Source organism: Canis lupus, chromosome 19 (assembly GCF_003254725.2).
Source record: "Canis lupus dingo isolate Sandy chromosome 19, ASM325472v2, whole genome shotgun sequence".
NCBI classification, from domain to species: Eukaryota; Metazoa; Chordata; class Mammalia; order Carnivora; family Canidae; genus Canis; species Canis lupus.
Genome location: NC_064261.1, coordinates 1,379,456 through 1,391,566, shown reverse-complemented (window position 1 = coordinate 1,391,566; position 12,111 = coordinate 1,379,456). Strand labels below are relative to the sequence as shown.

General features: G+C 43.0%; 1 protein-coding gene across 15 annotated transcripts in view; it reads right to left on the bottom strand.

The window, feature by feature from the left end:
* INPP4B (inositol polyphosphate-4-phosphatase type II B) overlaps positions 1-12,111 on the bottom strand; it is a 707,387-nt gene that overhangs the window by 61,988 nt on the left and 633,288 nt on the right. For 14 of the 15 annotated variants that reach the window (XM_035702054.2, XM_025462335.3, XM_049097162.1 and 11 more), the window contains 2 exons: positions 11,926-12,066; positions 6,904-7,001 (listed from right to left, as the gene is read on the bottom strand). In XM_035702054.2, the coding sequence (XP_035557947.1) occupies positions 6,904-7,001; positions 11,926-12,066 (239 nt within the window). The remainder of the gene's footprint in view (positions 1-6,903; positions 7,002-11,925; positions 12,067-12,111) is intronic. The other variant, XM_025462337.3, reaches the window with a different exon arrangement.

Below are 12,111 nucleotides of genomic sequence, written 5' to 3'. Positions count from 1 at the left end.
AATTGCCTCAGCCATCTGAATGTTTCCAAATACATATATGTTTGAAATAAAATAAGTAAAATATTTGGGTGAGTAACTGGATTTTTCAATTGTATATCTGGACAGGAACACAGTATCAAAGTTGGACATCTGCAAAACGGAAATTAGTAGTAGTAAGTTAATTACACAGTAATTTATAGTTTTGTTGGAAGAACGTTCATGTGTTAATTTGAGCCTTACATCTTCCTGTATCTTCACGTTTGTTGAAAATGCCAAAAATCTATGGTATTCAGATTATTCCTTCTGCTTGAGAAACTTAGACACATTAGGTTGGCTTGGCATAAGTCAAGGTAATCGCATGTTGGCCAGAGTCATGATTATCGCTCAGTTGCCTTCTACACCACGTTTCACTTAGGTCAATGAATGTCCGGTGAATGGCAAATAAATAGAAGATACAACAGTTCAATATTCTGGGAATTTCACTTTCTTTTACACTCAAGTCTAGGGTAGAAATGAAGCATGACACATAAATTTACACTTTGATAGCTCACTTATGGCCTTCTGCAAGTCTGACCTGGTGGTTCCCAACTCCTACGGTAGCGAAGACTCCCCCGGTGGCTTTACTGAAACACGAACCGCCAACCCCACAGTCAGATGCGGGTGGTCTGGGGTGGTTTGTTCACGGATGAAAGTAAGAGGAGGTGCTGAGTGGCGGGGCCCTGGCTCCCCCCAGATCTGTGTCTGTGTCCCTCTGGCCCTTGTTGCCTAGGCTGCTTGCTGTGTGTAGACTCACGGTTCGGGTCACACAATAAGACTAAGGGGGGAGGTCAAAGGAAGGAGGGAGGCCGCAGGCTCCGGGTGCGGGGGCAGCCCTGTGCAGGGTCCCGGCTTACCCCGCACAGCCTCCCACCCTGAGGAACCCAGAGCAGCTGGCCGAGGCCCGCTGACCCCACAGCTGATGTCCTCAGTCCCCACAGCGGCCCCTGCTCTTGCCAACTGGTGGGGGTGGGGAGCTGTGCATCCCTGGTGGATTTCTCCCCCTTTTGTCCCCATGTCTGTCACCCACGTTCTGCAGCAAATGCCCTAAGTGTGCTTTCCTGGCCGGGCCAGGATCGATGAGGCTGTGTTTTATGGAGTCCAGCCTAGGCGAGCTGAACGTGTCTGGTTCAGACCCCCTTCCCCACCTTCTTGCACTTCCTGACTCATCACCCAAGTTTACAGACAGTAAGAAGGAAGCAAGGAGGAGAGGTATTTGAGGGGAGGGGGCGAGCTGGTGGGGGAAGGGTCCTGCAGATTTCATGTCACCCGCAGCTGAACCTGTTGACAGTAGGACAGTAGTCTCTGGCACCACTGTGTGTAGATGCTGAGAGGCCATCCTCATGTAGAGTGTGTGGTGTGTGTGTGATTATATAAATGTATCTATTCTATATGACGTATATTAATATATTTATTAATGCAAATCAATCAGAAGAGATCTAGGATTGTTACGTGTGGGGGAACGTTAATGATTTAGAGATTTATTTTTTTTAAGATTATTTATTTGGGAGAGAGCATGAGAGAGGGGGCACGCAGGGGAAGGGGCAGGGGGAGAGAGAAAATCCTGAGGCAGACGCCCCACCGAGTGTGGAGCCTGATATGGGGCCCGACCTCAGGACCCTGAGGCCATGATCTGAGCTGAAACCGAGGGTCAATCGCTCAACTGAGTCACCCAGGAGCCCCAGAGATTTACTTTAAAGCCTGGGAAATATTCAGCTTGTATCAGAAAGTCTCTTTGCTAACTGAAAAGACTCAGACTGTCGGAAGGCATTTAGTGGGGCGCGAGCCTGAGTGTGACGGTGAGTGGCCGTGTGTGTGCATGTGCACAGCCGCAGGCCTGCGCGTCTGTTAGTGTCCTCCGAGGTGTGTGCCCTGCCTCATCTCCCCCTTTCTGAGTTCAGGTGGCTTCTGGGGGCCGCTGGGTTTGGCGAGGAGGCGCAGGGCGGGTGGAGGCCAGGGATGGGGTGCCGGGCCCTGGACCCGAGCACCGGGCGAGCGATGCAGGGCGGCTGGTGGCCTGCTTCCCAGTAAGAGCCCTATGTGTCCACCTGTCAGCTCAGCCCCCGGAGAGGGTGACGGCGAGTGGCACCCTGGCTGCTCGCTCTTGCTCTTCTGTTCCCACTTCCTAGAGGAACTAAATCCAATAATCTCGCTCGGGGGCCGTTCCCGTACACTCGTTCTAGGAGAAAACGATCACGCTTTCCCAGAGCCTTCCCGCCTCTATTTGACAGCTCCTGTTGAATTTTCAATGGCTATATGGCCATAGTTTTTTTTTTTTTAATATATATATATTTTAATTTTTATTTATTTATGATAGTCACAGAGAGAGAGAGACAGAGAGGCAGAGACACAGGCAGAGGGAGAAGCAGGCTCCATGCACCGGGAGCCCGACGTGGGATTCGATCCCGGGTCTCCAGGATCGCGCCCTGGGCCAAAGGCAGGTGCCAAACCGCTGTGCCACCCAGGGATCCCTGGCCATAGTTTTAGAAAGATGGAGTTCTGTATACCCTACGTCGGCAAATCGAACCTCAGTAAAAAGATTCTTCATCGAAAAAAGATGAAGAATTTGATGAAGAAGAAAAGATGAAGGGTGAATTGATCCATTTTCTGACTTAACAAAGTCTCATTTTAGGTGTGCAACATTGCCTTCATAAGTTCAGCTTTTCTTTTTCACCTACTGCTGGGAAATACTCTTATATGAAGGTTTTCTTGTCCTAATGGGGTACTGTTACTTTTTATAGATTTCATATTATTTTGAGTTTTAATATTATAATCTTCTTTCTAATTTTACCCTTCGCTGAGCCAGTTTTGTTCCATTGATTTATTTTTTTAAATGAGGGGTAAGATAAACGAAAACACTTAAAAAATGGAAAATGTTAACTGAAAATATAAGCTCAAAGGACACAACAATATTTTGGTTCAAATAAATTGCACCCCGTTAAATAAATCTTGGCCTGACAAAACTAGACATCAGAGTGCTTGACATTCATGCACGGCTTTTACAAATTATAGTTAAAGAATTATTTTTAATGGTTATGTTAAAAAGAATTTGACTGGATATCAGGGAAAACCATGACCAATCTGACTTTTAAAGTGAGTCCAATGTGTGTGAGCAGACTCCTGTTTCAGGGCATTTTCCTCTGTAGCTCTCAGGGGACCAGGAAGACCTGACAGCGGTAGACCAGCAGCCTAAACGACACCTGGCCTCTTTCCAAACCTTATTTACTCAGAACAGTGATCTTAAGGAATTATCCGTGACCTTTTATTGGATTTGTTGGGCTGTTATAGGGACGGCAGCCAGGCATGGCCGATTTCTTTTCCTAAAAGCCAGAATGCTCCTTCTCTCCTCCTAATGTTGTGTCTCTGTTATCACTAGGGAGGCATAGTCCCCTCCACTCCCTCGGGGCCCCGGGTGGGCTGCTGGCTAGAGACTTCTGGGCAGAGTCCCGAGCAGATGTGCAGCCCCTTGCCACTGTCCTGCAATTTCTGCATCTTTAAAATTTTAAATTTAAATTTTTCATCTGTCTTGGAAAATGAGACTAAAGAGAAGCAAAGGAGGAAAACCCTCTTCTTTGATTCTACTGCTTTCAATCTATCTTTTCATTCTTTGTGTCACTCTAAACCTTCCTGGGAGGGTGGCTTTCGCTCGTCTACTTGTACGACACAGATGCTCTTCTTAAATGGTTTCCATTCCATGCTTCTGTGTAAATGACTCCATGGAATGTCATCTGTGCTCCTAATCACCAAATCCAACAGCTTCTCTTGAATCTTTCCTTGTAATTCATCTGTGCATGTGTTGTTGTTTACCTTGTTCTGGATGGAATGCTTCTCACTTAACTACAGAGATGCTTGATGACCCTCAATCTCTGACAATCCCTCCATTTTTTGTGGGTTCTTTATTCCTTCTTTCCTTGTACTTATGGACAGTCTCCCATCATGTATGTTTCCTCACATTGAAATGGATTTATTCATTCAATCCCAGTATCACGAAAGGGGACATCTCTTAAGGGCAAAAAATATATTCTTTTGGAGGAGCGCCTGGGTAGCTCAGTTGGTTAAGTGTGTGCCCTCGGCTCAGCTCATGACCCCAGAGTCCTGGAATCGAGTCTGGCGTCAGGCTCTTTGCTCAGTGAAGAGTTTTCTTCTCCCTCTCCCCGCTTGAACTTTCTCTCTCATTCTCTCTGTCTCTCAAATAAATAAATTAAATTAAATAAATAGATAAATAGATAAATGAATGAATGAATGAATAAATAAATAAATAAATAAATAAATAAATAAATAAATAAAAAAAATTCTTTCAGAAAGAAAGGGAAATTATTGACCGGAAAAACATGTAGAATTCAACTATGTAATTAATAAATCATGGGGGAAAAAACCAGGGTTACTAAATTAATGGGCAGCACATCCAGAAAGGATTAATAAGTGAAAGTCATGTGTTTAGAGGATTAACTTATCCTTTTGCCATTGACACAAATTATCCCTTAATTTCATTGTGAAAGAAAAATAATGGCTTATATGAATTATGGGTATGATCCAGGATGGTAATTATTTCTTCCTTACAAAGAGTTTAACTTCTGTTCACATTATTAATAAAATTTTATAGTTCCTTCCTTGAACAGAGTGCAACTCAAATGATGCTTGAGTTACACTTCTGCATGAGGAGTTAACCCTACATGTGTCAGTATTATTACACAGATCAGGTTTGGACTTCTGTTATGGAAAACAACCAAAGTAAAATCACGGAATTCTGTGCGATATCCATGACAGCATTGTCTCAAAAATATGTTGACATAGAAGGAAACAAAATATCAGGAAAAACTCAGGGTGTTGAGACAATTGTCTAACCAACAAAATATAATTGGTTTGATGCAAAAGTCCACCCTGTTTTCAAGGATGAAATATATTTACAAGTTGTAAACACACTTAATTATAGTTAATTAGCAGAATATTCTATGAGGCCTCATGTTTTTCAAATTTTTTTGAACTTATGTTCCTGTGAATGAGTTTAAATGACTTGAACGCAGGCATTTTTAAAAAAATTTCGTATCTCAGACAATAAGTTACTCGTGACTTATACATATTTCAACAAAGACTCATCCACATTTCTTTTTAAGGTGACATGATAGTTTTATATATACAGTATCGAAGTCCTTCACAGACTTTGCTAAGAAACTAATTTTAAATATAATATATATTTTGAGTAACTATGGCATATCATTGGTTCACAAACATTACTATGGAATAGAAATCACCTGGAAGGTTTATTAAACAGATTGTATGACAAACTCAATAAACCTGCAGAGAGGCCTGAGAATTTGCATTGCTAACAGGTTCCCATGTGATGCTGATCCTGCTTGTCCCATGACCATGCTTTAAAAGGACAGAAATCGAGTCATTTATAAAAATTCTGAGAATTAAAAAAAAAAAAAATTCTGAGAATTCCTTCCAAATTTCAGGTGACTCATAAAAAAAGAATTACCCACCTACATCCAAGTTAAAATAAACCTTTTTTCATTAGTTACTTACACAAAATAGTTTTGTTTATATTATTAACTTTTCAAGTAATTAAATTTAGAATTCACAAGTACACTGGCTGCCAAAAAGTCTCCCGTACTTAATTTGATTTTGGCATAAAAAATAATATTTTATGTGAAATAAAATAATTTAAAAACCACAGGTGGAAAAAACCCTGCAGGTGAAATTTTCAAACTATCCACACTTGAACTTACATGTGCCATTATAATATTTTGATGTAAGATTCACTGGGATTCTGAAAAGTCCTAAATGGTGTGTCATGGAAGGCTTTTCAAGTTAAATATAAGAATACAGATGATTGAACACCAATAAAAAATAAATTAAAAAAAAATAAATAAATAAAATCTTAAAAAAAAAAAAAAAAGAATACAGATGAGTGAACAAATTGCCAGTGATTAGATGACACGTAGAGTTTTATTACAGTTTTTGGTTAAAATTATTAAAATATTCCCTACTTTATTAAAACTTAGTTTCTCATCATGTAAATATCTCAATACTTCAACATATTTCTACTACTGATTGATGAGCTCCAAGTACATTTTTGATTCTGCGGTTATGAACTGCTTAAATGTTATGTGCTTAATTTTGAGGGAAAAAGAACTGAACAATGACACAAACACAAACTATTCCAAAGTGTTAAATACATTTGTGTAGGCCTGGATGCCTTAATAGTTTCACATAAATATTGTAATGACTATATTGAATGAATTAGTTCCTTGGTCCATATTGCATTTTATTACCTGTAGAACTTGTATTTTATCTGATTTCCTCCTTGTATTTGTGCAATCTATCAGGTGTAGATTATACACTAGGAAGTTAAATATACATTTTTAAAGATTTATCTATTTATTTATGAGAGACACAGAGAGAGGCAGAGACACAGGCAGAGGGAGAAGCAGGCTCCTTGCAGGGAGCTTGATGAGGGACTCGATCCCGGGGCCCCCGGGGTCACGCCCTTGGCCAAAGGCAGATGCTCAACTGCTGAGCCACCCAAGGGGCCCTAGGAAGTTAAACATTTCTCAAAGTCTTCTTTATGGTTAAGAATTGTATAAAATTTTTATTGAACTCAACTGAGATTTCTAATTATGAGCGCCTTATTTTAGATTTTTGGTATTTTCCAGTGGCACTGAAATTAACGTCCTAGCATGAGCAGCAGGACACGAAGAGTGCAATCAAGGCAGGTGTCAGCCATGCCAACTTGGCAATCAGACTTCTTGGTTTCAGATAATCTCAAAGTTTCTCTCCCATCCTCACCCCATGCGTCTTTCTCCCATTGACCTCTATGTCTGACCTGTCCTGAAAATCTATAATCAAGAAATTATTACTGTTGCTTTCTGAAAATGGCATACTTACAATCAGGAGGCATCTTTTCCATAAATACTGCGTAATATTCTTTTAGAAGTTCAAAATTTTCCTGATTGATACTTTCCTGCAAAGAGACATCTCCAAACCTAAAAATAGAACCAAGAAAACAGTCATGGGTTATAAAGAAGCTTCTGAAAGTAATAGTTTTTACCTCTCCTTTTTAAGTAGATGGCAATAGTTTCCTAAGGGAGTCTTTTTTTCTTTTTTCTTTTTTTTTAAGCTACACCACACAATGGTTATTTAAATTCACTCCAGTTTCTTCTGGTCCTGATTCCATCAATCCCTTTCCATATGCCAAGCTATTTTAACAATTATCACATGTGGACTGGGATGAAAAAGCACATCTATAACACCGGCTCCTGTGCTTGGGCGTAACTGGTATGCAGTTAACGTTAGCCTGCCTACCTCTGCAGGGTGGTATTTCTGCAGTGTAAAAAACCCTGCCTCTTCTTTTTCATGCCTCCAGTCTTCCTCGTCACTCATGACAGCTGGAGGGAGGGTCCAGGACACTAAAACTAGACACTTGGCTGCATGCAGACTGTACACACTGCCAACTGCTGTAGGCACACATAGACCCTACAGCCTCCAGAGGGTGGAGGGAGAAGGAGAGAGACAGACAGGCAGGGGAGGGCAGAGGGCGACGGAGACAGAGACTCTCAAGCAGGTGCCAGGCCTGGCACTGAGCCCAAGGTGGGGTTTGATCTCACGACCCCAAGGTCATGACCTGAGCTGAAATCAAGAGCGGGATGCTTAAGCAATTGAGCCACCCAGATGCCCCCAACATTTATTTTCTCCACAGCGTGAAGGCGGACAGCCTTTGTAGTAGTGCTCTTGCGCCTCTTCAACAACAAACTCTGTGTATATCACTGACCTTGTGTGTTCTTTAAGCATTTCCCAGATTTAAGCTTATGGCCAAGTTGTCTCTGTCGAAAAGGATGGTATGTAAATGGCTTCCAACAGGTATCTCCATCCAAATCTGTATTTCCAGATATCAGTGTAGGTTATCCAGCCCCACTTCAAAGGCAACATAAGCCCAAACTGAATCCACCTCCTCCTTTTGTTTAGGATTAAACACGTCTCCAATATTCGCCATTAACTCAGGTTACAGTCTAGGCACCCTTCTGGATTTCCTCTCTTTTCTCCACCCCATCCTCTACTCATTGATCTTCTCACATGCCTGGCAATTTTTTTCTTCTTTATCTGTAACACCGTCATTATTAGGCGCTTGATTATATCCACTCTTGACTGGATATAAAGCCTCCGAAATATCCAAGCACTATGCCTTCGGTTTCGTCCCCTCTGGTCTATCCTTTACCAGGATAGAATGGTCATGGTCAGACCATTCATTCATTCAACAAATATTTATTTGACATCAACTGTGTGCCAGGAGCTGCACGTGCAGCTGGAGAAGTGAATCTGATGCCTGTTCTTCCTATCAGCTCACTCACACGTCACGGCTGCTTCTCTCCCTGTAAAGACACAGCCTAATCTCCTTAGTTTGGCGTCTACCTTCTCCACAAAGGTTTCCAAAACCCCTTGTGGGAATTTACTTACACTCTTCCCCCTCACCAGCGGCATACAGATGCCTTTGGAACTTTCCACACGCTATCCTCCCTCTACCTAGAACGTCTTCTCTTCCTTGTCTGCTTGATCAATTCAGCCTTCAGGCTTTGTGAGAGGTTCGCATACTCCGTGACACCTCTCTGAGGAATTCCTCTCCCATCCATGAATCACCTTCTTTCCTCCATTATTCCTGCCCCTTCCACATCTTTGCTTATTGTATGAGTTGAACTGCAACGTATTACATGCCGATATGGCTTCCTTATGGGATGGTAAGTTCTTTTAAGACGGGGATCACGTCCACCCATCTTGTTACACTGCATGCTCTCTATGTGTCACAGCTTGGCAGTGACAGGTGCAAGGCCAATGTTCAATATCTATATTGAGTTAAACTTGGAGAATAGGAATACAGACCCAGGACAATCTACTGGAGAGTTTCTCTATGAACTCTGAAATATAATCTTAACTTTTTCAGACATGATAATCAAATGGTATTTTTAAAATATCACCTTGCTGGGGTAATATCATTGTTTTGGACTAAATGTTCGTGTCCTCCCCCACAAAAAATCACATTTTGAAGCCCTAACTCTCAGTAGTTGTGTTTGGAGATGGAGCCTCTAAGGAAGTAATTGAAGTTAAGTGAGGTCATGAGGGTGGGGGCCCTCATCTAATAGGATTAGCGTGTCCTTGTAAGAAGAGACACCAGGGAGCTCACCTCTCTCTTTGTACACAAAAAGGAGGTCAAGTGAACGCACAGGGAGAAAGTCAGAGAGTTCTCACCAGAAGCCAAATTGCCTGGGAACCTTGACCTTGGAATTCTCAGCCTCTGGTGTTATGGCGTATACATTTCTGCAGTTTCAGCCACCCAGTCTGAGGCATTTTGTTACGGTAACCCAGAGTCATCAGTACGTGCTTAATTCAGAATGGATACACAAAGCCTACGTTTTGGCAATGGATAAATAGGGAGTAAAATATTACAGCTGGATTATACAGCATACCTAACTTGTAGATAGAGGTTGCCTGGTAAAGCTCAAAATTCAGAATCAGAGAAATAAGGTTCAGAGAAGAGCAAGGAAGTGATTGACTCAGATCGGTATCAGAGTGCCGACCTTCCAGCTTCTCCTTTGAGTTTTTCCTCTACTTTGCCATTTTGTCTCCTTTTCAAGTCTAATGTGTCTTTATAACTCCCAGATATGGGATCCCTGGGTGGCGCAGCGGTTTGGTGCCTGCCTTTGGCCCAGGGCGCGATCCTGGAGACGCGGGATCGAGTCCCACATCGGGCTCCCGGTGCATGGAGCCTGCTTCTCCCTCTGCCTGTGTCTCTGCCTCTCTCTCTCTCTCTCTGTGACTATCATAAATAATAAAAAAAAAATAATAACTCCCAGATATGAAAAAAAGTGTATGTGTGTGTGTGTGCATGTACACACACACACGGACATCCATGTGTAAAATATAAAAATATAAAATAAAATCCATATATAAAATATATATATAAAAATATCCATATCAAATAGTCAAGAGAGATAAGAGAGAAGGAAGGGAAGGGATCTTCTATTTCATCCATTCATCTATCTATTTATCCATCTTTTCTTGAGAGAGAGAGACAGAGTGTGAGGCAGGGAGAGGGGCAGAAGGAGAGGGAGAGAGAAAATCTTAAGAAAATCTGATGCAGCGCTCAGTGTCATGACCCTGAGACCGAGACCTGAGCTGAAATAGAGGGCTTGAAAATACAACGGTAACTACACGGCTAACTCTTCCTAGACAAGTCTGTAAATGGGAACTCTCGCATCTCTCTCAAGACCATACTCACAGGCCTTAACTTATTAATTCAAGCCCCAAACACTCTGTAATCCACTGTATCAAAGAAGAGACAATTAATTTAGAGTGCTGTGGGTTTTCACCCCCCAAATTGAATAATTTGCATCCATAAATATCCTTCAGCTCGACCATTTGGCTTGCTTGTGGGACGCATGTGTATAGACGACTAAAATATAATCCGACTTCAGGTACTGACATGCAAAAGCGCTCAATTACCCAGGAAAACTTGTACAACACAGTGAACAAAATTATATTCTGATTTATGCATACTATAAGAAAAGAGATTAATGGCTTCTACGCGATTTGAAATTAAACCTGAAATACAGAGCTGCCACCTAATTCTGTGACTGACAAGTAAGAATCATGAAAACCTATGCTGTCCAGGAAATATCTTTTGGATAAGCAGGAGAGAAGGCAAAATCATTGGAAGAGGACAGATAAAGACAGGCACCTTGATCACCATTGATTTTTTTTTTTTGATCACCATTGAAATTCAAGAGGACTATAAATGTAGTGGCGTCTTTAATTTAGTATAAGACGTTGGTACAAGATTAAGACACACTTAGCAAGTCATGGCAAAGAATACTCTAGGTGCCTTTTTTTTGAAGATTTTTTTATTTATTTGTTCGAGAGAGAGAGAGAGAGGGAGAGAGAGAGGGAGGCAGAGACACAGGCAGAGGGAGAAGCAGGCTCCATGCATCGAGCCCAACACAGGACTCAATCCCGGGACCCCGGGATCATGCCCTGGGCTGAAGGCGGCGCTAAACCGCTGAGCCCCCCAGGCTGCCCTGCTCGGTGCCTTTAAACTGGAGACATTGGGAGGGTGAGTTACAGACAAGAAAGCATTTAAAAAAATTATTTTTAAGAAAGCATTTTAAATATAGAAGAGTATCAACCTCTCCCAAAGTCCTGCCTGCAGGGCACCGTCTCCAGCCAGGCCTCACAGCAGGATGGCGGCTTCTTTCTCCAAAATCTTTTCAAAATGTATTCTACGAACTTGAAGTCTCATGCACATTTTCAATAATGTCTACATGTGAACCACTTAAGATACAGAAGTAATTCCTCCATTCAAATAAATGTGTTTGACAGCAACTCATGGGACTATGTACAAACACGTGCGGCTGGACTGGCAGGTAATTACGAAGTGATGTGCTAACGTCTCCTAAGAACCACTGCTTTATGTTGGCAAATTGAACACCAATAAAAAATAAATTTATTATTAAAAAAAAAAAAGAACCACTGCTTTAGTAATCAAAACAAAAGGGGATAAAGGACTGTGCTCTAGGTCCAGGGAGTCGGACACAACTCGCTGAGGTCACAGTGTTGAGGCGCCCGTGAACGCGGACAGTCCTCCAAGGGGACGCGCACACGGCACCTGCAAACACGAACGAGCCGCTGCACGTGGACAATCCGGCCCTGGCGTCCACACTCCCCTCTTCCCTTTGCCACGCTTACGTCGGAGGTGGGCCAGCAATCGTGAACCGTGGGTTTTGTCTGCTGCGGAGCAACGTGGGACGACACGAGGGGAGAGGCCAGCTCGAGCCCCTCTGAGCCCCGCCCGCAGCCCGCAGGGCAGGGTCCTAACACCTGGCCCGGGCCACGCGGCACCCCCCCCCCTCCGGCCCGGCTCACCTGTCCGCCAGCGTCTGCTGTTCGTTGATTCCGACGTTGAAGAGCACGGGGTGCACGTGCAGCAGCTGGCCCTCCCTGACCGGCGGGGGCAGCACCTCAAACATCCGCGCCGGCAGCTTCACCTCCACCACGTAGTGCTCGCTGGGGACAGCAGAGGACAGAGAGGGGACGCGGGGCTTACTCCAC